At 41.4% G+C, this 25,537-nt stretch overlaps 1 protein-coding gene across 1 annotated transcript in view; it reads left to right on the forward strand.

The window, feature by feature from the left end:
- FBXW8 (F-box and WD repeat domain containing 8) overlaps positions 1-25,537 on the forward strand; it is a 209,536-nt gene that overhangs the window by 20,213 nt on the left and 163,786 nt on the right. The window contains exon 2 of the mRNA XM_077462047.1: positions 22,661-22,765. Within this exon, the coding sequence (XP_077318173.1) occupies positions 22,661-22,765 (105 nt within the window). The remainder of the gene's footprint in view (positions 1-22,660; positions 22,766-25,537) is intronic.

Below are 25,537 nucleotides of genomic sequence, written 5' to 3' on the forward strand. Positions count from 1 at the left end.
CCGCCATTACTAGTAAAAAAAAAATATAAAAAAATTAATAAAAATGCTATAAAACTATCCCTATTTTGTAAACGCTATAACTTTTGCGTAAACCAATCAATATTCGCTTATTGTGATTTTTTTTTTTTTTTTTTTTTTACCAAAAATATGTAGAAGAATACGTATCGGCCTAAACTGAGGGAAAAAAATGTTTTTTTTTATATATTTTTGGGGGATATTTATTATAACAAAAAGTAAAAAATAATGCGTTTTTATCAAAATTGTCGCTCTATTTTTGTTTATAGCGCAAAAAATAAAAACCGCAGGGGTGATCAAATGCCACCAAAAGAAAGCTCTATTTGTGGGAAAGAAAGGACATCAATTTTGTTGGGGAGCCACGTCGCACGACCGTGCAATTGTCAGTTAAAGCGACGCAGTGCCGAATCGCAAAAAGTGGTCTGGTCTTTGACCAGCAAATTGGTCCGGTCCGAAAGTGGTTAAATAGACTGCAGTGCAAATCTGCAAAATGCACTAAAAATACATAGGTGTGAATCCAGCCTAACTGTAGCTTATTCAGTTCCGCTTTACCCAAAAGAAGGGAAAAAAAAAATAAAATAAAAAAAAACCTAGAAGCTAATTGGTTTCTCTGCAGAGCTGCACTAGATTTTGCACTCTAGTTTTAATCGAACCCAGCTCCTTTTATAGCTCAGCTGGTAGGGTGGAGCACTGTGTATAGGAAAATCTTGCAAAAAAAGTAAATCAATCCCAGTGTGTTGGCTTGGAAATATTATAGTAAGCATTTATTTTCACCCAGCTAAGGAGTTTGATGTCTGACAGTATAAAATTGCATGCAATGTGGTTACAATTTGTCACTGCACTGCTTTAACTGGTAATTGCGCAGTCATGCAATGTTGTACCCAAACAAAAGCTAAATTTGTGTCCTCCTTTTTTTTTTATTTTTTTATTTACCACAAATAGAGCTTTCTTTTGATGGTATTTGATTTGTCTCTGCGATTTATTTATTTATTTTTTATTTTTTATTTTTTTTGCGATGTAAACGGAAAAAGACTGAAAATCGTAAAAAATAATTATATTTTCTAATTTTTGTTATAAGAAAAATCCAATAAACTCAATTTTAGTCATACATTTTGGCCTAAATGTATTCAGTCACATGTCTTTGGTAAAAAGAAAGTGTCAATAAGCGTATATTTATTGGTTTGCACAAAAATTATAGCTTCTACAAACTAGGGTACATTTTCTGGAATTTACGCAGCAGCTTCTAGTTTGACTGCCTATCTCATTTCTTGAGGTGCTAAAATGGCAGGGCAGTACAAACCCCCCCAAATTACCCCATTTTGGAAAGTAGACACCCTAAGGAAATTGAGCCATGTTGAGCCCATTGAATATTTTATTTTGTTGTCCCAAGTGATTGAATAATGACAAAGAAAAAAAAAAGCACCCCCCGCTGTTGTCACTAAATGATATAGTGGGAGGGGGTTGGGACATTCTCTCCCACTGCTTGTAAAAGCAGTCTAGAGGCTAATTAGCAGCTATGGTTGCTTTTACATGAAAGCCGACCTCTGGCTGAAAATAACAAGACGATGCCTAAACGCGTAGGCATCATTCTCGTATAACCACTCAAAGTCCAGCAAAATACCAGTACGTTGCTGGTCCTTGTTGGGCATATATTGTGATCTTTTTTTTTTTTTTTTTTTTTTTCATGCACCATGTGGGCTAAACGAAAAAGAGATTGATCGGTGAGTATGCCCACCATTAGAATACCTCCCTTCATCCACCCACTTCTAATGATGGGCATAAATGCACAGTTTTGTGGTGGTGAAATTGCCTCCTACAGCGCTGGATTTACTGCTTTATGTATCGTGGGAGCAAACGATGTTGCTGTCGAGATAAATCAGTGCTGCATCTGAATGTAGGCTGAAGCATGGGGGCATCCACCCCAAAAGTTAGGAGAAAATCACTAGTCCACCCCTGCTGCCCCATGCTTCGGCATATATGCTCTCAAACATGATAAAACATAATAATAAAACATTGCAGAATAGAATGCAGAAAAAAAGAGCAGAACAATAGAGAGAATAGATGGAGAGAGAACAATAAAATAAAACGACTATTTTATTTATTTTTGTGTATTTTCTTAAATTTTTCAAATTTTTATTTTTTATTTTTTAATTTTTTCACTTTTATTTGTAACTGTGTAAAGGTTTGGTTCCAGGTTCGAGTCTCAAAATGTGATGGCATCTTGGGAGACCCTGTGAAAGTGTGTCCTAGTCTGTGCAATGCTGTACCTTGCGCTGAAACTCCACTAATGTATGGTAGCGTTAAAAACATTCACCAATGCAAAGACCAGGAGGGACAATAATAGCAGCTGTCACGCCTATATCCGCGCTTTCTACAGACACAACATTTTCTTTGTGGGGCTCGTTGGGTAGGGGTACTCGGGAGGACATACGGAAAATGCCTCTCATGCAGCCGGCTTACTGCATTTGGATTGGGAAAGTGAGGTGGAGCACCGTCTGGAAACAGAAGGGCTCTAATGATCTCCTCCTGGAATTTAAGGAAGGATCCAGTCCGTCCTGAAGCTCTGTATAGCACATGAGCGTTTAGCCATGCCAATTGAAATAAACAGACACTTTCTTGTACCAGCGCCTGGCCTTACGGGAAACTAGGTATGATGCCATCAACTGGTCGTTGAGGTCCACCCCTCCCATATTAAGGTTATATTTGGGGACACAGAGGGGTTTCTCCAACACCAGTCGCCGTAGTAATTTGGACCGTCGTGTCTGCATGAAGGGAGTTAAGAACGAAAACCTTCTTATTATTATCCCTCCACTTCATAGCGAGCAAGTTATTACACTGCAAGCAGGCTCTCTGCCCCAGCCTAAGAGAGGAATCTACAAGCCGCTGGAGAAAGCCCGGGCGATTAGGTCGCACGGTGCCATATGTTCCAATCCGAGGATCAAACAAGTGAGTAAAAAGTGGCACGCTCGTGTAATAATTGTCCACGTACAAGTGGTACCCCTTTCCGAATTAGGGTGACACAAAGTCCCACACTATCTTGCCAGCGCTTCCTATGTAGTCAGGGCAGTTTGTCGGCTCTATGTGACTATCTCTTCCCTCGTAAACCATAGAACTACATGTATAGTAGAGCTGCACGATTAAATGCGGAGAATCGTTATCACGATTCTCCGCCCTCCGCGATCACAACTTCGGATTTGTGCGATTCTGACCGTCAAGCTGTTGTGAGCTGAAAAGCGCACCGCGGCGTACTGATCGATGTTATCCCCGGCATGTTTCCCTGTTTCAGAGCGGAGGGGAAGCTGTAGGAGCCTGCGTGCTGACGTCACTCAGCAAAGAAGAATGTGATTGGTCATGGTCAGGTAAGTAGTCTTCACAGAAGTCCTGGGGACAAGTGTGACTGCAGCTGCATGCTGCAGCACTGCAGAAACGTGAGCAGCTTTACTGTTTGTTTTGTTTTTTTAGATTCGTCAAATGCTTACTCTCAATCAAGTCTCAATCTCTCAATTAATCCATCTCTCTGATTAATCTCTCTCAATCACGCATACGCAGTAGAGGCGGCAGAACCAGTAGGTGACGTCCCTCTTTGTGTGGGCGGCGCGCACGTTCCTCACGGTTAAGACGCGCAACACGGCACTTCCCTGCTGAGACGCTGGCACCTTCCCCGGCGGACACTCCTCGTGCTTGTGAGACGCTGCTGGGACCCGAGAGAAGGTACTGGGAAGCGAGAGACTGCTTTTTAGAGGGCTGCACATAGCATACTCAAGTACAAGAATGGCCACTGTCACTCCTGGATGGCTACCAGTTACTATTTGCCGGTGGGCATTATTGCTTTTGTCTTCTTAAACTGACAGAAACAAACTAGTAATTTTATGTCTTGATTATTTTATTATAGTACTGTGTGTCTGCACTGCAGTACATCTGATCTGACTTGTGGCATAAAAAATTACATAATTTAACTGAGTGATTAAATATGCTTTGAAATTAAATGGATTGCAAATTGCAAGCTTTTTTTTTGAGCTTTTCTGAGCATTAGGAACACCAGATCTGTCTCCTCGCCCCTGACAGAACAGGGATTTGTGCGTTTACACACACAGACCCCTGTTCTGGCTCTGTTAGGAGTGACCGCGGGTGCCTGGCGAACATCACAGCCGCCGGGCGCGCACATTGGCACCTAAGTGACGTGGCGGCTCCTACAGCGATTCGCGCAGTGGAGCCATTCTGCCACCGTCAAACGATGCCAGGCAGTCGACAAGAGGTTAAACTTGCCATCCAAGGATGTCCCTATACATCCTTGAGTTGCAGTAGTTTTACGGGGATGATGCCTGCAGTTCCGGGCATCATCCCAGTTTGTATTTTTGGCTGGCAATGCTCTTGGCATTTGGCCAGTAAAGCAGCCAGTCAGACCAACCTGTGTCTGGCTGCTTTTGAGGCCAGAGCAGAGGTCTGCGGTCTAAGCCCTTCTTCACACACAACCTGATTTTGAAAGCGCACAGTTTCAAAGCTGCGTGTGATTATGACTTCAGGTGCGATTTGGCTGACGTCTGTGCGACTTCATGTACAGATGTCTGAAAGTTGTACTTGAAATCGCCTAATGTAGTGCAGGATTTACTCTCAAATCTGTGTGGCACCGGAAAGTTGTTACGGATTTGAACAGTTCCGTTGTCGACAATAGGGTGCAACTTGTCATGTAATTTGGACCTGCTAATTCGTACAAGTCGCACTGATGTGTCAGGGGGCTAATATACCTCGACTTCAGGATGCTCTTGGTTGAAACTGACAATGACAGTTTAAAAATGCGCGCGCGCGTGTGTGTGTGTGTGTGTGTGTGTGTGTGTGTGTGTGTGTGTGTGTGTGTGTGTGTGTGTGTAAAAAAAAAAAAAAACGCAACTCCCCATTAAAATGCATTGAAAGTGCAGCAAGAAGGCATCACTAACGCACCCGTGTTATGTTTTTGATGCGGTTTTTGAGTCACATGACCTATGAAAAACACCATATGCGCTGTTATCAGTACCTTATTTCTTACAAAATCCTGAAAACACCATTTTCGGCTGCCCAAATTTTTGTGCATCTGTAAAAAAATAAAATAAAAAAAATTATTAAAGCAACAACGTAAGCCCGGGTTCACAGTGATGCGGTGCGGGGCACCGCATTGTCATTTGACCAGGAATTGAGCACATTCCTGTTCAAATTACATGCTGTGTCTCTGGGGAGTGATTTGACCCATGGATTTGTATGGCTCAAATCTCACTACATTCACACCAAACTTGTGCAGGACTTTTTTTGTCTGCACTAGAATCGGATTGCATTTTCATGTTGTCATTAACTTAACATACACTCCGCCATCGGTTAGCATGAAAGGGTTGCTATTTTGATGCAGTGTGGAATCCGCAGTGAATTTTGCTGCGAATTCACACTGCATCTTGCGTTAACCGAGGCTTAAAAAATTATTTTAAAATAAAATAAATAATAAAAAAAATTAAAGTGCCCCCCCCCCCCCCCCATGCTTGAATGCAAAAACGCTTATGCTAATGGTGTTTGCACCACACATGTGAGGTATCACTGCAAACTGTATAGCCAGATTAATACTTCTACCCTGTTTCCCCTAAAATAAGACCTAGTGTAATTGTCGGTGATAGCTGCAATAAAAGCCCTACCCCCCAAATAAGCCCTAGTTAAAGTCCTTGTAGGTCTTCTTTTCAGGGTAGGGCTTATTTTTGAGGAATCAGAGTAGGGCTTATTTGGGGGGTAGGGCTTATATTGCAGCCAACACCGACAATCACGCTAGGTCTTATTTTAGGGAAAACAGGGTAGCAGCACACCTCCTGCATTGCCTATGGAGATTTTTAAGTATCCTATAGGGATTATGAAATTAATCGATTATGAAAATAGTATTTGGACAGTTTTTTAAGGAAGACATTGTTTTTGTATGGCCAGCATATAATATATTACAGTTCTGTTTGAAAATCTGCAAAACGGTCTTTAACTTTTTCTTTTAATAAAAAAATTTGATCTGAGTCTTATATTTACCAGATTCACCCTTTTAATAGTATATACAGTATATCTTCACTATTAGTGTATACAGTATATCTCCACTAATAGTATGTACAGTATATATCTCTTCTGTCATTGTCTAGAGTGGATAAGGTATTTTGCTCCTTAACCATATACCGTATTTATTGGCGTATAACACAAACCCCAAGTTTAGGAGGGAAGTTTAAGGAAAAAAACTTGCATTTAAATGCCCATTAATGCAGCCTTATCAGTGTCCATCTGCAATCCTGTCCATTGTCTTTGCAGCCTTGCCCAGGCAGGCTGAATATTTAAAATTGGTCCCCCGCTTTTAAGGGGGAAAACGGTGCGTGTTATACGCCGATAAATACGGTAGTTATTTATATTTACCACTGCATAGAGATATATTTAAGAATAAATTGCCTTTTTTTTAACTCATTAACTAAATTATACACCACACTTTTTTTATTTTATTTTTATTTTTTTAAGGTTATTAACCAATTATTCGAAACAATAATCGGTACACTAATCTATAATGAAAATAATTGGTCATTGCAGCCCTAGTATCATAGTTCTGTGCTCTTTCATGGGCATACACAATTCTTAAACCATGACATGTTTGCTATCTGTTTACGCAGCGTAGCATCTTTTATATTTTACCAAGAAATTGGGTATTATATTGTTTTTGTGCATTGCAACTCACTAAATTGTATACATTTTTTTTTTTTTTCCCCAAAAAATTACGTTTGAAAAACCTCTGCAATTATCATGTGACATAAAATGATGGATGTTGCATATTTTTTCTATAGGATCTCTGCTTAAAAACGTATATAATGTTTAGGGATTCTAAGTAGTTTTTTAACAAAAAATAACTTTTAAATGTAGAAGGCATGTGTCAGAATATGCTTGGGAGACAAGTGGTTGGTGAGATATCGGGAGTGTCGAGGCTTTCTTGAGGTTCGGTGATGAGTGGAACTATAGGCTGTCTAAGGCTGACAGTATGGGAGCTTAGGATGATGGCTATTGTGTAGCATTCAATGACTTGTTTATGGACTCCCATATTGATCTTTCTCAACTAAAGCCCTACAAAAAAAGAAGAAAAACTTGAATATTTTTAACCACTAGCTGACCAGCGCACGACTATGCACGTCGGCACAATGGCACGGCTCGGCAAATGGGCGTACAGGTACGTCCCCTTTAAATCGCGGCATTGTGGGCGTGTGTGGACTCTGTCTGCCGGAGACTCGCGATCGTGTCAGCGAGCAGAAGAACTGGGAGATACCTTTTGTAAATGAGGCATTTCCCCGTTCTGCCTAGTGACATCACAGGGATCTACTGCTTCCTGTCGTCGGGAGCAGTGATCTGTCATGTCAGTGGAAGCCCATCCTCCCCACAGTTAGAACACTTCCTAAGACGCACTTAACTCCTTGATCACCCCCTAGTGTTTAACCCCTTCCCTGCCATTGTTAGTTACACAGTAATCAGTGCATTTTTATAGCACTGATCATCGTATAGATGACTGGTCCCAAAATGGTGTCCAAGTGTCCGATGTGTCCGCCATAATGTCGCAGTCACGATAAAAATCGTAGATCGCCGCCATTACTAATAACATTTTTTTTTTTTTTTTTTTTTAAATACTATCCCCTATTTTGTAGATGCTATTTTTTTTTATTATTTTTTTTGTTTATAGCGCGATAAACGCAGAGATGTTCAAATGCCACAAAAATAAATCTCTATTTGTGGGGACGTCAATTTTGTTTGGGTGCAACGTCGCACGACTGCTATTTTCAGTTAAAGCGACGCAGTGCCGAATTGCAAAAGGTGCTGTGGCCAGGAACCCCCTTCCTGGACAGAGCACCTTTTGCAATTCAGCGCTGCGTCGCTTTTAACTGAAAAATCCTTCCGGGGCTGAAATGTTTAAAAAGACATAAGACAGCAGTGCACATACAGTGGATATAAAGTCTACACACCCCTGTTTAAAATGACAGGTTTCCGTGATGTAAAAAAGTGAGACAAAGATAAATTATTTCAGAACTTTTTCCACCTTTTTGATGTGACCTATAAACTGTACAACTCAGTTGAACAACAAACTGAAATCTTTTAGTTGGAGGGAAGTAAAAAAAAGTAATTATTATGGTCGTATATGTGTGCACACCCTTAAACTAATACTTTGTTGAAGCACCTTTTGATTTTATTACAGCACTCAGTCTTTTTGAATACAAGTCTATCAGCATGGCACATCTTGACTTGGCAATATTTGCAAAAACCCTCCAAATCTGTCAGATTGTGAGGGCATCTCCTGTGCACAGCCCTCTTCAGATCATCCCACAGATTTTCAGTGGGATTAAAGTCTGGGCTCTGGCTGGGCTATCCCAAAACTTTAATCATCATCATAAGCCAGGGCTCGACAAACCCCGGGCGCCAGATCGCATTGGCGACTAGAATTTGTGATCTGGCGCCTGGGGCAGCACAGCGGGGGTATCCTGTCTCCTTCCACCCCCCCCTGGCGTGATCGTGTCGGGCCGCGCCGCCGCCGGCCGGTAATTGAGGCCGCGGCTTTGAGGCCTTCTGTGGTCCTATGTTTAGTTCTGTAATCTGGCGCCATCTAGTGGTGGCTGTTGGTATGACAGCCAGCGATGCTAATGAAGCTTTCACTGCCCACCCATCTCACCTTTACTTAGAATAATAAAAAAAAAAATGTGTGTATGTGTGTATATATATATATATATATATATATATATATATATATATATATATATATATATATATATATATATATATATATATATATATATATATATATGTATGTATGTGTGTTTAGGAGTTCTAACAACCTAGAGAATAAAATGGTGGTCGTTGCAATACTGTCTGTCACACCGTATTTGTGCAGCGGACTTACAAGCGCATTTTCGGGGAAAAAGTCTTATTTTTTTAATTAAATATAACAGTAAAGTTGGCCCAATTTTTTTATATTGTGAAAAATAATGTTACACCGAATAAATTGATACCCAACATGTCACGCTTCAAAATTGCGTCCGCTCATGGAATGGCGACAAACTTTTAGCCTTTAAAATCTCCATAGGCGACGTTTAAAAAATTCTACAGGTTGCACGTTTTGGGTTACAGAGGAGGTCTAGGGCTAGAATTATTGCTCTCGCTCTACCGAACGCAGCGATACCTCATGTGTGGTTTGAACACCGCTTTCCTATGCGGGCGCTACTCACGTATGCGTTCGCTTCTGCACGCAAGCTTGGCAGGACAGGGCGCATTTAAAACATTTTTTTTTTTTCTTATTTTAACTTTTTATTTTTTCACGGTGCTTTTAAAAAAAAAAAATTGTCACTTTTATTCCTATTACAAGGAATGTAAAAATCCCTTGTAATTGAAAAAAACAGGACAGGTCCTCTTAAATATATGAGATCTGGGGTCAGAGAGACCTCAGATCTCAAATTTACACTAAAATGCAATAAAAAAAAAAAAAAAAAAAATTGTCATTTGAAAAAAAATAAATAAAAATAAAAATGTCCCTCTAAGGGCTATGGGCAATGACATGGAGACAGGTGGGGGGGCCGCGCTATCCTCCCCTCACTCGTCTCCATGTCAGGCCAGGGACAGGTCTGGATTGCCGTTACCGACCTGGCTCCTAACTTTTTTAGCTGGCTCCTAGATTCCAAGCAAATTTGTCAAGCCCTGTCATAAGCCATTCCTTTGTTGATTTGGATGTATGCTTTGAGTCGTTGTCATGCTGAAAGATGAAGTTCCTTTTCATGTGCAGCTTGCAGGAGCCTGAAGGTTTTGTGTCAATATTGACTGTTATTTGGAACCTTTCATAATCCCCTCTACGTTGACTAAGGCCCCTGTCCCAGCTGAAGGAAAAACAACCCCAAAGCATGATGCTGCCACCACCATGCTTCACTGTGGGTATGGTCTTCTTTTGGTGATGTGCAGTGTTGTTATTGCATCAAACCTATCTTTTGGAATTATGGCCAAAAAGTTCAACCTTGGTTTCATCAGACCAGAACTAGAGCTGCACGATTAATCGTAAAAAAAAAAAAAAAAAAAAATCACGATCTCGATTATATATACTTTTTTTTTTAAGCAGAGACCCTAGGGAATAAAAGGGTAATTGCTGCAATATTTTATGTCGCACTGTATTTGCCCAGCGGTCTTTTAAATGCAATTTTTGGGGAAATAATACACTTCAATAAATAAAAAATGAAACAGTAAAGTTAGCACAATTTTTTTTGTTTTAATGTGAAAGATGATGATGTTACGCCACAAGAATCGTGATCTATCTTCTAAGCAAAAAAAATGTGATTCTCATTTTAGCCAGAATCGTGCAGCTCTAACCAGAACGCATTTCCCCACATACTTCTGGGAGACTTCAGATGTGTTTTTGCAAAATTTAGCTGGGCTTGGATGTTTTGCTTAAGAAAAGACTTCAGTCTTGCCACTCTATCCCATAGCGCAGACATATGCAGAATACGGGAGATTGTTGTCACATGTACCACACAGCCAGTACTTGCCAGATATTCCTGCAGCTCCTTTAATGTTACTGTAGGCCTCTTGGCAGCCTCCCTGACCAGTTTTTTTTTTTTATAGTTGTTTCATCAATTTTGGAGGGACGTCCAGTTCTTGGTGATGTCACTGTTGTGCCATATTTTCTCCACTTGATGATGACTGTCTTTACCGTTGGATTTGCAGCGCTATTCAGCCGCTAGTGGGGCAGTTTTACCCCCCGCTAGCGTCTGAGAAAGGGTTAAAAACCAGAGCAAAGCGACTCTGCATAGGCGCTTTGCCGGCGGTATAGCTGCGCTGCCTCATTGAGTTCAATGGGCAGGAGCGGTGTATACAGCGCTCCTTCACCGCTCCAAAGATGCTGCTAGCAGGATTTTTTTTTTTTTTTTTTTTACTGTCCTGCTAGCACACCGCTCCAGTGTGAAAGCCCTCAGGGCTTTCACACTGGAGAGACAGCAGCGGCTGTTTCAGGTTGGTTGGCAGGCGCTATTTTTAGCGATGTACCACCTGCAAAATGACCCAGTGTGAAAGGGGTCTAAGAAAATGTCAGGAAAGACCTACTAGAACAGCTGAATTTTATTTTAATCAGAGGCATGTTAAATGATGGCAGGTGTGTCACATTTTTTTACATCACAGAAACCTGACATTTTAACAGGGGTGTGTACACTTTGTATATCCACTGTAGGTTTGCTAACTGCATTTTTCTTGGTGTCTAGCCATCCAAATGGAAGCGGTCACTGATTTCTGATGTTCATATAGGGGCTGCCACATTGAACAAAGGTTTTTAGATGCAGGCTCATGTTGAAGACATATTTTGCAAACCATTAACCCCTCTCAGTTAAATACAGTTTGTTCCACTTTAATTATATATATTTAATCCTGAAATGCATCGGCAGTAAAAGTACATTTTGTGGACAGTGCTGTGTGTTTTTTTTTTTTTTTTTTTTTTTTAAATAATATCATTACATTGGCTCATGCTTTGTGCAAATTTCCTGACAAGAGTCTAAAATGTGACTTTCCAAAGAGCCACATCATTAACTAGAATCTAAAATTAATATTTTAATGTTTGTCTGTGTGTTCTTAATTGGCCTGGCAATACTAAAGAGTTGTTTAGCCAAAGTCTGAAGCTAGCAGTGGAGAAGCTTTGTAATCGCCAAGTCAACAGGCTTTGATTACATAAATTAAGCAGTTAATTTGAGCCTGCTCCCATTTGCTTTAAATGGATAACAAACGTCTGTGCTTAGCTCCGGCTGCATGGAGAGTGTGCTTGCTGTGCTTAAATAGCAGATCCTAAAAACAAAGCAGCCAAACTGGTTCCTCATTTAATACTAATTTATGGGTCTTGTGGTCGGTCATCCCTTTGTTTCAAGCCACATGTAATTCATAGGGACAACAGAGTGCAGTATGGCAGCACCAAACCAAATCGGTAGCACAGCTAACCCTCCCGGTGGCATTTGCCAGCTTGTATTTTGATTGTCAAAGATTTGGGAGCCACATCAAAGTTTTGGATGATGATCAGTGTTGCCTTGAAAAGCCCATGGAGATTAAAAATAAAGTTGCTATTAACTCTTTGGATACCTATTAGCAGTTGGTGAAAGTAAAACTGCATGTGGTATACACATAACCAATATACCATTGGCCTTTTTTGTTTTAACAACCTCAATTCTTTGCACACTAGATTTTAAGTTATGAAATTAGTGAAAATAATAGGATTCTATAATGCTTTTTCTCGTGTACTCCGAGGGTCTTCGGGACTATTGGGTTATACTGCTACTTGGAGGAGGATTTGAACACAATAAATATAACCCCTCCCACTCCCAGCTTGCCTTAGGTTTTGCATGTGTCCTAGGAGATCACCTGCATTCAACGTTTATTTTTTATTCAATCAAGATTCTCCTAAACGCTGCTTGAGCTGGACTTGGACACCGGATCTGGTGGAATAGACCTTACACCCAGAAGTGTACCAGGACCCAGGTGTAGATCCAGCTGTAATCTTGATGTACGCTGACCACGGACCGGGGGGGGGGGCGGGGGTGGCGAAAGGTCTGCTTCTGCCGAATGACCACTCCGCAGCCTGCCGCCGCTAAAAAACGAAGAGGTGGAGCCACCCGGTGATTTCACTGGTTGACCCTACCCCTTTGTGACCATATCGACACAGCATACCCTAGTTGATGCTGTCACAAGGGGCGTGGACAACCGGTGGCCCTGCCCCTTAGTTTATTTAGCAGAAGTAGGCTGCGGAACTGTCATTTCGGTGGAGGCCTTCGTTGGGTGCAGAACTCTTCCTTCCTTTTTTTGGGTCAGCGACCAGCGTTTATAAGCACAAGGGGGCGGGGTAACTCTGTGACATCACTGGGTGGCTCTGCCCCTTAGTTCATTTAGTAGCCAGAGGCTGCGGAGCTGCTGATAACGCATCAGTTAAGGACATGGCCGCTGCCCACTCGTTCACCGCCATGTTGTTTACTGGTTAAGGATGATGGTGGCTGCTGATTCCTTAACTATCGAATGCCAAGATCACTACTTTTTCACTGCGTGCATTTAATTATTTCCTTTTGTGAATTTGCTTTACTTTAACTCCTGTTTTATGCAGTATTTACAGAATGTTTTTGCTTTATGTAATTTATACCGCATAAAGCAATAGTGAATTGGCATTTTTAGGCCTCGTGCACACTGGATGTTTTTTGACGTTTTTACAGCAGCTGTTTTTGGCTGTAGATATTTTTTTTCTACAGTCATTAAACTCCCCATTATGTTATCCTATGTGTCCATGCACACATAGGCTGTTATCAGCAGTTTTGGGTAGTGGTGTTTTTAAGCAGTAAAAAACCCCCCAAAACTAGTGGGTTCTGAGAGACATTTTTCAGCTCAAAAACATCGCTCAACAGCGTTTAACGTTTTTGATCCATTGAAAAAAGAAAATGCAGAAAAACACTAAAAGAACACTTGCAAAAACTTTGAAAAAAGTTGAAAAACTCACTGCAAAGCTACTGACATTTGTATAACGTTATTTAACTGTCCAGTGTGCATGAGGCCTAAAGGTCGCATGCGGTATTTGGGAAAACACCTAAATACCGCACCGCATTAATTGTGGTATTTCTTTTCTACAAAACGAATGCATCCTAGGAGTGGAAGGGGTTATATCTGGGTGGTCACTGGTTTTTATTTGGTTGTCAGTGTCCAAATACTCCTGTAGGTGGCAGTATATCATATTCTCTGAATCCTGTCTCTCTCAGTGAACTCCAAGAAAATAATTTTATGTTAAAGGTTAACTCCAATTTCGTGGGAAAAAAGCAAATAAAGAAAAAATAATATAGCATATACAATTGCGACACAAGTCATATTGTGATTGAATGTTATTAAAAATTACTTTTTCTTTTCAGTCTGCAGCTCTGTATTTTTCTGTAACATGCAATATGGCTACGTGGAGGTTTTCTGTACACAGCCCCCCAGAAACATGTTCTGCTTGTGTGATTGGCTCACTGGTTTTCCTAGCAGTCTGCACTAAGATATGTTTGCTATCGGGCATCTCCTCCAACAAATTTAATTTTTTGGCCCAAGAGCAAAACTCTGGTGGAAAACTAACACTGCACGTCGCCCTGAACATACCATTCCCACCATGGAAAATGGTGGTGGCAGCATCATGTGGTGGGAATGCTTTTCTTTAGCAGGGACAGGGAAGCTGGTCAGAGTTGATGGGAAGATGGATGGAGCCAAATACAGGGCAATCTTAGAAGTAAACCTGTTTAGAGTCTGCAGAAGACTTTAGACTGGGGCAGAGGTTCACCTTCTAGTAGGGCAACGACCATAAATATACAGCCAGCGCTACAATGGAATTGTACATTCATCTGTTAGACTGGCCCATTCAAAGTCCAGACCTAAATCCATTTGAGATTAGGTGGCAAGACTTGAACATTGCTGTTCAGACGCTCTCCATCCAATCTGACAGAGCTGGAGCTCTTTTGCAAAGAATGGGCAAAAATGTCACTCTCTAGATGTGCAAAGCTGGTAGAGACATATCCAAAAAGACTTGCAGGTGAAATTGCAGGGAAAGGGGGTTCTACAAAGTATTGACTCAGGGGGGCTGAATACAAAAGCACACCACACTTTTCACATATTAGTTTGTAAAACATTTTGAAAACCAATTATTTTCCTTCCACTTCACAATTATGTGCCACTTGTGCTACAATGTTGGTCTATCACATAAAATACCAATACATTTGACGTTTTTGGTTGTAACGTGACAAAATGTGGACAATTTCAAGGGGCGTGGATCATTTTTCAAGGCACTGTATATGCAGGTTTTAGGCCCCTTTCACACTGGGGCGATTTGCAGGCGCTACAGCGCTAAAAATATCACATGCAAAGCGTAATGAAACAGCCACTGCTGTCTCTCCAGTGTGAAAGCCTGCGCTTTTTGACAGGTGCGCGGTCAAAAAGTCATGCAAGCCGCATCTTTGGAGCGCTGTAGGAGCGGTGTATTTACCGCTCCTAAAGCGCCCCTTCTCATAGCAAACAATGGGGCAGCGCTGCAAACCCTTTTTTAACCCTTTTCCAGCTGCTAGTGGGGGTCAAAACTGCCCCACTATTGGCTGAATAGCGCCGCTAAAACTATGGTAAAGCGCCGCTAAATTTACCGCCAGTGCTCGCAACTCTACAGTGTGAAAGTAGCCTTAGAGCTGCATAGGCTCAGGCAGGGATGGGACAACATTCCTCTCCTAAAACTCCAACTTGTCTCCTCAGTTCCTAGACATTAAGACCCCATACACACTATTACGTTTTCTGCAGATTTTTGTCTTCCGATTTACTAAAACCATATAATATGAGGTCAAACCTTAACGAGTTTCAGTTTGTATGCAATCAGGCAGGCTTTTTCACTACGTGGTTTTGGTCAATCTGAAGACAAAAATCTGCAGAAAATCTAATGGTGTGTATGTGGGTTTTAGAGTGTTGTAAAAGAGGGGACGCTATACTGTGGTAAACATGGCTCTGTGCCCAGCTTTTTTGGAACTGGAGTAATTTTCGTGCTTTTTATTGCCCTGACCCAACTTTTTGGAAAAGTGTTGCTGCCATCAATTTCAATCTATAGAAAGCACTAAATTTTTCTCTAGATGAACTCTATAAAGTGAGTAAAAATAACTATAAAAAGGTGGGAGTCCCAATACTTCACTTACTACGCAGTACAAACTCAAATCATGATTTAGGATTTTTTTTTTAATTCCCAGTTAGCAGTAAAAGTTTGTTGGGTCTGAAGAATTGAAAAAGGGGGATAAAAATCAGTTGAGTTAAAAAGTAAAGTGAACAGACTGCATCTACAAAGCACCAAGTAGTCCTTTGGAGATCAGCCAAATGTGTGGGTTTTTCGCTGTATCATAATAAATCTAGCATTATTCATCGCTTCATGTTAATCTGTATAACAAGAATATATTTTGCTGCTGAAAACCAGTCTAGTACATAATCTTCCCAGTTTTACTTGTTTGTGTACTCCGGCTAGAATCACAAATTTAGCAGTTCAGTCAGGTAGCGTATGAAGAGAAACTGGATGTTTGTACTTGGAGTAAAACATTCCTCTCTGGGTGACCTACCGTGTTTCCCCCAAAATAAGCCTGGGTCTTTTATACTCATTTTGGATACAAAAAACACACTAGGTCTTATTTTCCAGGGATGTCTTATTTACGGTATGTACAAAAAAGTCCCCCACCCCACGCCGTCAGCTCAGGAGTCAGCATTGTGAAATTCTATAATCTCAAAAATAAACCTTAGTTAAAGACTTTAAAATTATGTTTGCGTGACCCGCCGGGCTCTTATTCACTGCTCCGAATACTGCAGAGATCCCTGCTGACATTAGCCCACTCCGAGCACTGAAGAGGGTAGAGAAGAGCTCCCGCGGGCCATGTGAGTGCCCAGCAGCGCTATAAATGAGGTATTTTCCACAATAGAATTACACAAGGAAAGACACTGCACATTTATGTAATCCTTTTTACAGAATGGATTGCATGATTTTTACAAGGACTTTAGTGCTTATTTTCGGGGGTAGGGCTTGTATTACAGCCATCCCAGAAACTCATGCTAGGTCTTATTTTTGGGGAAACAGGGTATGTACATTACAAGGATTCCTACCTTTTTTGTTCTTCTGAAGAAATCCCTGTGGGAAAGTGAGTCTAATGAGAGTGGTTTCATAATTATCAATCAGCTGTGCACCTGCAGGGCTCTAACGAAAAAAGCTGCTGGGTCTACATCCCTTTTAGATTTGATTTCCTATTGGAAGTATCTCGGCAAAAGTTCAATTTTGGTCTCATCTGACCAGAGCACCTTCTTCCACATGTTTTCGGTGTCCCCCACATGACTTCTCCCAAATTGCAATTGGGACTTCTTATGGCTTTCTTTCAACAATGGCTTTCTTCTTGCGACTCTTCCATAAGGCTGCTTTCACACTGGGGCGGGAGCAGCGTCGGCGGTAAAGCGCCGCTATTTTTAGCGGCGCTTTACCGTCGTTTTAGCGGCAGTGTGCGGGCGCTAGCGGGGTGGTTTTAACCCCCGCTAGCGGCCGAAAAGGGGTTAAACCCGCCCGCAAAGCGCCGCTGCAGCGGCGCTTTGCCGGCGGTATTGCCGCGGTGTCCCATTGATTTCAATGGGTAGGAGCGGTATAGGAGCGGTGAATACACCGCTCCTTCACCGCTGCAAAGATGCGGCTAGCAGGACTTTTTTCACCGTCCTGCCAGCGCATCGCTCCAGTGTGAAAGCCCTCCGGCTTTCACACTGGAGTTAAAGGGGCCGGTTTTTTTCAGGCGTTACACAGGCGCTATTTTTAGCGCTGTAACGCCTGAATACCGCCCCAGTGTGAAAGCAGCCTAAAGGTCAGATTTGTGGAGTGCAGGACTAATGCCCCGTACACACGAGAGGACTTATGTCCGACAGACTTCCAAAGGAGTTCCGCCGGAGTTCCGACGGAGTTCTGACAGACTTTTCGGCCGAACGGACTTGGCCACACACGATCACACTAAACTCCGACGGATTCGAACGTGATGACGTACGACCCGACTTGAATAAGGAAGTTCATAGCCAGTAGCCAATAGCTGCCCTAGCGTCGGTTTTAGTCCGTCGGAGTAGCATACACACGAGCGGAGTTTTCGAAGGGGACCGGGTCCGGCGGAGTTCCTTCGGGAAAATTTGAGGCATGCTTCATTTCTAAAGTCCGTCAGACTTTGGCGAATCAAAAGTCCGTTGCAGCCCACACACGATCGGATAGTCTGACGGACTCGGTCCTTCGGACTTTGGATGTTAAAAAGTCCGCTCGTGTGTACGGGGCATAATAGTTGTCCTGTGGACAGATTCTCCTACATGAGCTGTGGATCTCTGCAACTCCTCCAGAGTTACCATGGGCTGCTTCTCTGATTAATACTCTCCTTGACCCGGCCTGTCAGTTTAGGTAGACGGCCATGTCTTGGTAGGTTTGCAGTCGTGTAATACTTTCCATTTTCTAATGATGGATTGAACAGTGCTCCATGAGATTTTCAAAGCTTGGGATATTTTTTTTTATAACCTAACCCTGCTTTAACCACTTCAACCACTTGCATTTTTTGCAATTCTGCACTGCGTCGCTTTAGCTGACAATTGCGCGGTTGTGCGACATTGTACACAAAATTGACATCCCTTTTCCCCACACATAGAGCTTTCTTTTGGTGGTATTTTATCACCTCCTGCGTTTTTTATGGTTTGCGCTATAAACAAAAAAAGACTGACAATTTTTAAGAAAAACTTTTTTTTTTTACTTTTTTCAATAATAAATATCCCCAAAAATATATAAAAGAAACTAATTTCTTCCACAGTTTAGGCCGATATGTATTCTTCTAAATTTTCTTGGAATTTTTTTTTGCAATAAGCGTATATTGATTTGTTTACAAAATGGGGATAGATTTATGGCTATTAATAATAATAATAATAATAATAATAATAATAATATTTATTTTGTTTACTAGTAATGGCGGCGAGCTGCAATTTTTTTAATTTATTTTTTTACAGTTTTTTTTTTTCTTTATCGGGACTGCGACGTTATGGCGGAGAGATTGGACACTTTTGGCGCTATTTTGGGACCATTGACATTTATACAGCGAGCAGAACTATAAATAGCCACTGATTACTGTATAAATGACACTGGCAGGGAAGAGGTTGAACACTGGGGGGGGGGGGCGATCAAGGGATTAAGTGTGTTCCTTGGATGTGTTCTAACTGTAGGGGGGATGGGCTTACTACAACATGACAGATCACTGTTCCCGATGACAGGGAGCTGTAGATCCCTGTCATGTTGCTAGGCAAAACAGGGAAATGTCTTGTTTACATAGGCATCTCCCTGTTCTGCCTCTCCTCGCCGCAGTCGTGGTTGGCAAGTGGTTAAACTTCACAACTTTATCCCTGACCTGTCTGGTGTGTTCTTTGCCCTTCATAATGCGATTTGTTCACAAAGGTTCTCTAACAAACCTGTGAGCACTTCACAGAACAGCTGTATTTATTCTGAGATTGAAGCGGAGGTCCGCCGAAAAAAAAAATATTAAAAGCCAGCAGCTACAAATACTGCAGCTGCTGACTTAATATATGGACGTTTACCTGTCCAGGGAGCCTGCGATCTCGACAGCCAAAGCCGATCTGTCCGTTGGCTCTCCGCTGCTGCCGCCACCATCCTTGGTAAGGGAATTGGGAAGTGAAGCCATGCGACTTCACTTCCTGGCTCCCTGCTGTGCATGAGCAAGTTCCGCTGTGCGTCCTCACTGGTCCCTGCTGTCCCAGAAGACAGCGGGGGAGGACAGAGTAGGCGCCAGAAGTAGTGTAGGTCACTGCAATCGCCATGCTGATCTATGCCAGGAAGTGGGAGCAAATGCCTGTATTAGACAGACGGGTATCTAAAAGGTGCCAAATGTGACAGCGGGGGAGGGGAGGATTCCAAAAAGTGGAAGTTCCATTTTTGGGTGGAACTCAACTTTAAATCACACACAGATGGACTCTATTTACTAATTAGGTGACGTCTGAAGGTAATTGGTTCCAGGGGTATCAGAATAGGGCTGAATACAAATGTACGCACTTTTCAGATTATCATTTTCCTTCCACTTCACAATTCTGTGCCTCTTTGTGTTGTCTATCACATAAAATCCCAATAATATACATTTACGTTTTTGGTTGTAACATGACAAAATGTCAAGGGGTATGAATACTTTTTCCAGGAACTGTACCCTGTGTGCACAATTATTAGGCAAGTGAGTATTTTGACCAAATCATAATTTTTTGCCATATTGATCAATTCCAATCTGTATAAACTTGAATGCTTATTGGATTTAAGCATATCAGGTGATGTGTATTTGTGTAATGAGGGAGGGCGTGACTCTATATAAAGGTGTACATAATTCTTAGGCAGCTTCTTTTCCTCAGGCAAAATGGGCCAAAACAGATTTAACTGACTTGTAAAAAGTCTTTCAGAGGGATGCAGCACTCTTGAAATTGCTAATATACTGCCTGGATCGTGATTACAGAACCATGAAAGCATTGTTGCAAATAGTCAACAGGATCACAAGAAACGTGTTAAGAAAAAAAAGACACAAATTAATTGCCAAAGATTTGAGAATGAGCTTGCTGGACCTTTTCGTGTTGAAGATGGACTCAAAATGAACTCCCAAACCTACTGCCAGTTTTTAGAAGGCACTTTCTTCAAGCAGCGGTACAGGAACAAGTCTACATCTTTCAAGAAGACCATGATATTTATGCAGGACAATGCCCCATTGCATGCATCGAAGTACGCCACTGTGTGGCTAGCCAACAAGGGCCTTAAAGTGGTTGTAAGCCTAGATTAAGGCTTACCTACACGGTTTAGGAGATATTTGCAAAAAGACAGGCGGACTGGGCAGGCCAGGGCAATGAGACCCGGGAAGTCACTCCGGGATCCATGGCAGTGGCAGACATGAAGACGGAGGACTGCTTCGGGGGGCTTCGTTCTCAGGTAAGTTATTCATAATGAGCTAGTATGCTATGCATTCTAGCTCATTATGCCTTTGCCTTGCAGATTGCTTTTTTTTTTTTTTTTTTCCAGATGGGTTTACAACCACTTTAAAGTTGAATGAATAATGACATGGCCCCTTCCTCACCTGACCACTATTGAGAACTTGTGGGCCCTTCTTGGGCCTCTTGCACACTGCAGCTTGAAAGGGCTCAGTACAGCTTGCTTTTTTTTTTTTTTTTTTTTTTTTTACTGACCTAAAATACAACCCATTAATTGTAATGTGCCTATGCACACAGGTTCGTCATCAAGTACTGTGCATTCTTCAGTAAAAAAAGAAAAATCTGCATTTTTGGTCAGTATTTTAGGCCTCGTGCGTGAAAAATGTCCATTTACATACTGTGCAGAACAAAAACGCGAGAATCCGATTTGCATATGTGCGAAGTTGCGCCCAAATACATACAAAAGAAAAGCCTGAATAAGTAAATGCTTAACACCAAGAGTGTCGTGTGCAAGAGGCCTTAAAATTATAAATTTTGAGTTGGATGATTTATTCTCTTTTACAGATGAAAATAATAAGGGAAAACATTTTTATTCATTATTATTATTTTTATTTAGTTGAATAATCATTCTGCACACTAATAGTTGCCCAATAATAGTGCCCACATAGATCTTCTCCTAAAAGTCAAAACCTTTTTCTTTTTCTATTCTTTCTTTCTTAAATGTTCAGGTTTGAGGTTTTATTAACATTTTGGATTGATCAAGATTACTGTAGTTAAATAATTAAATTCTCAAAAATACAACTTGACTAATAATTGTGCATACAGTGTTACTTTCAGCATTTGTGGTGCCCATCCAGACGTGTAAGTTGCCCATTTGATACACACTAATGCACCCCCATACCATCATTCAGGATTTTGAACTGAGCGCTGATGAGCCAGAAGGTCCCTCTCCTCTTTAGTCCGGAGAACACAGCTCCCATTGTTGCCAAAAAGCATGTCAAATTTTGATTCATTTGTCCACAGACCAGTTTTCCACTTTGCAACAGACCAGTTTAAATGAGCTTTGGCCCAGAGAAGACGGCAGTGTTTCTGGATCATGTTCAGTTATGGCTTCTTCTTTGCACAATAGAGCTTTACCTTGCATTGTTGGATGGCATGATGACCTGTGTTCACAGACAGTTATTTTTGGAAGTATTCCTGGGCCCATGCAGTGATGTCCATCACAGAATCATGTCTGCTTTTAATGCAGTGCAGACTGAGGGTCTGACTATCACGGTCATCCAATACTGCGTTTCAACCTTTTCCCTTGTGCGCAGAGATTTGAACCAGAATCTTTTGATGATATATATTGTAGAGGGTTATATATTGTTACATCTTTGCAATTTTACATTGAGGAACATTATTCTGAAATTGTTCGACAATTTTTAGATGCAGCTTTTCAAATTGGTGGTCCTCTGCCCATCGTTACTTCTGAGACACTGACTCTCTAAGATGCTCTTTTTATATCCAGCCATAATACTGACCTATTGCCTATTAACCTAATTAGTTGCAAAATGTTCTTCCACCTCTTCATTGTAAGTACCACATTTCGTTGTCCTGTGCCAACTTTTTTGAGGTGTGTTGCTGCCATCAAAATTACCTTTTTTTTTTTTCTTAAAATTGTAAATTTTTCTCTGTTTAAACATTTAATATGTTTTCTATTTTCCACTGTGACAAACAATGGGTTTAAGAGATTTTCAAATCCATTACATTCAGTTTTTTTTGTAGATTGTACAGCGTCCCAACCTTTTTGGAATTGGGGTTGTAATATGAATATACGGCTGCTAGATATAAGAAAGTGGGTTGGGCTCCAGGCCACATGTGATGGGAGTAGTTGCTTCCTTAGCACCTCCTAGTCATTTTCTCGTAGGAAAAAAGAGAGGTTTTTAAATGTAATTGTTAATTTCAGAATGACTCACCTGTAGTTAATAGCAATTCTTTGACTTCCTTTCATTTACTATTTAGAGATGGCATTTGCACTGTACAAATCAAGTTAATAAGTACAATTTATTGCTGGAAGACTGAAATAGCCTATGATGCAATTTTTTTAAATTCTTACTGGTCTATTCATATTTTATATTTTCCCCTTTTTCCACAGAATGAAATAAATGAGATCCCTTTCTTTGATATTCAACTTCCATATGAAATTGCCTTAAAGATCTTCCATTACCTGGGCAGAAAAGAGCTTGGAAGATGTGCACAGGTATCTGTTATAAAATATAATTGGTGGTATCAGCTTATCGTCTGAATGTGCATTTAACCTTGATTTACCAAAACTGCTCCTGTATAGGCCAGCCTGTCAGATGGAGCAAATTTCTTTGCTGTAACCACAGACAATGTGGACAGGGGAATGCCTTTTCCCGAGCTATTGTATTCTCCCCCCGTGGGGGGCGGTCAGAACACAGGGATTATAGCTAGCCACTATAGTTGACTCTCCGCTAGTGATAATGGCATGTCAAATCCAGCAGTCTAAGTTGTACCCAATTGATCAATGGATACACTTGGATACATTCAGCCTGCTGCCCATACTTGTTCAAATCTTGGCCAGAATTCAAACAGTCTACGGCTTGCCTTAGATTCCTGTAGGACTGTAGTATTTGTTGCTATATCCTGTAGGACTGTAGTGTTTTTTTTTTTTTTTTTTTTTTTTTTTTTTTAGGGAAAATATGGTCTCTGCTGCAAACCTATTTACCGTATTTATAGACTTATAACACGCACATTAATTTTAAGAGGGAAGTTTCAGGAAAAAAAACCTTACATTTTATATAAGGAACTTTGAAGCAAAATAAGGGTCAGTGGCCATCTGCAACCTCACCAATGCCATCAATGCTGCCTGATCAATGCCCACCTGCAGCCTCACAAGTGCTTTCAATGCAGCAGCCTCACCATTGCCATCAATGCAGCAGCCTCGCTATTTCCTTTAATGCAGTTGCCATCAATTCAGCCTCATCAATGCCCATCTGCAGCCTAGAAGGGACAGGAAGGGTGACGGGACGAGCACAGACATTATATACAGTGAGGATCTCCTATGATAGACAGAACAGTGGTCCAGTGGCGGCCCAGGAGACGGGACTTACTATTACAGAGGCCACCAAGTAAACAGGAGATTTTCACTGTATGTAATCTGGCGGTGCTTGTCCTGAGCCCCCCCCCCCCTCCATCCCCTCCGATGCAGCTAAAATTGAAGTATTGGCGTATAACACGCACATGCTATTTGTACCCGATTTTCAGGGTGAAAAAGTGAGTGTTATACGCCAATAAATACAGTATATATTTATTTAGGTCTCTACAAAATATGACCTTTAAATTACACACTTTGGGATGTATTGGACAGAAGCTTCTGTTTCCATGATAAATGTGATTTTTCACACTTTGGGGTGCCAGTAAATGAAGGGGGATTTTTAGTTCGCAAGTGTCCTTGGCTTCAGTGCCACGTATACTCGTTCAGAATAGATTTCCCAAACCTTAGCTCTTTTGTAAGCATCAATGCCTCCCTGGTTTTGTTGCAGTTTATCATTTTCACGTACAGTTACAAGTTTTTCAAAGGACTGATGGCCCGTTGCCCCCCATGCTTTAGGGGCTCATTCGCAGGACATTTCTAAACATACACTATGTTGTCAAAGGTATTGGGACACCTGCCTTTACACGCAACATGACTTTATTGAAAAATATATATATATATTTTTATTTGTTTACAACATTATGCGAAAACTGTATAATGCCCAAAGAAAAAAAATTGTTACAAAAACAGTCACTGGCCCAGGTAACTAAAAGAACCATAAAAGCCAGAATGCCCATCAACTCCCCACCCCTAGTGCAACACCTTTAAAAAAAAAATTAGTACAAAATTATTATTTTGTTTATGAAAAGCATCCTAGGAAAACATCAGCATGACTGTATCTACGTCACAAAAATCCCACACCATACACGCACATGAAATTTAATGTTGTTTTAGTCCATAGGGTTCAATATTGAATTGGCCCATCCTTTGCCGCTATAACAGCTTCAACTCTTCTGGGACGGCTGTCCTCAAGGGTTAGGAGTGTGTCTATGGGAATGTTTGATCATTCTTCCAGAAGCACATTTGTGTGGTCAGGCAGTGATGTTGGAGGGGAAGGCCTGGCTCTCGCTGTCTCCGCTCTGCGAAGCACGATCACAGGAGGACGTCAATAGACCCCCACTCAGAACTAGCCAGCCATGCTGTAGCCGTCATTGCAGTCAGCAAGTGATTAAGGCAGTAAACAAATACAATTCAATGCAGGAGGTTTTGTATAGCAAGCCCATAGCATAAAAACAGACAACTGTTAACTCAAGCTACTAAACATGACAAAATATGTCGGTTTCTTACAGGGTGCCCTCTGATTGGTTCCCCAAACAAACAGTATATGTACCTTTTTAGAATTCTGTCAGCAGCCAGGCTTTTCATCCAGCAGTAGACTCCCAGAGCAGAGAGAGTCCTTAATGTCTGTCAGCTCTCATATACACACTATTACCAAAAGTATTGGGACACCTGCCTTTACACAAAAGTGAACTTTAATGGCATCCTGGTTTTAGTCCATAGGGTTCAATATTGAATTGGCCCACCCTTTGCAGCTATAACAGCTTCAACTCTTCTGGGACGGCTGTCCACAAGGTTTAGGAGTGTGTCTATGGGAATGTCTGACCATTCTTCCAGAAGCACATTTGTGAGGTCAGGTACTGGTGTTGGACGAGAAGGCCTGGCTCTCGCAGTCTCCGTTCTATTCATCCCAAAGGTGTTCTATCGGGTTGAGGTTAGGACTATGTGCAGGCCAGTCAAGGTCCTCCACCCCAAACTCGCTCATCCATGTCTTTTATGAACCTATACAGAGTCCTGACCTCTATACCTTTGGGATTAGAGTGGAGACTGCGAGCCAGGCCTTGTCCACATAAGTGATTGACCTCACAAATGCGCTTCTGTAAGAATGGTATCTTGTGAATATGTGGCAATTTCATT

The sequence above is a fragment of the Lithobates pipiens genome, unplaced genomic scaffold (assembly GCF_037356315.1).
Source record: "Lithobates pipiens isolate NorthernLeopardFrog02 unplaced genomic scaffold, aLitPip1_a1.2 Scaffold_3, whole genome shotgun sequence".
In the NCBI taxonomy this organism is placed as follows: domain Eukaryota; kingdom Metazoa; phylum Chordata; class Amphibia; order Anura; family Ranidae; genus Lithobates; species Lithobates pipiens.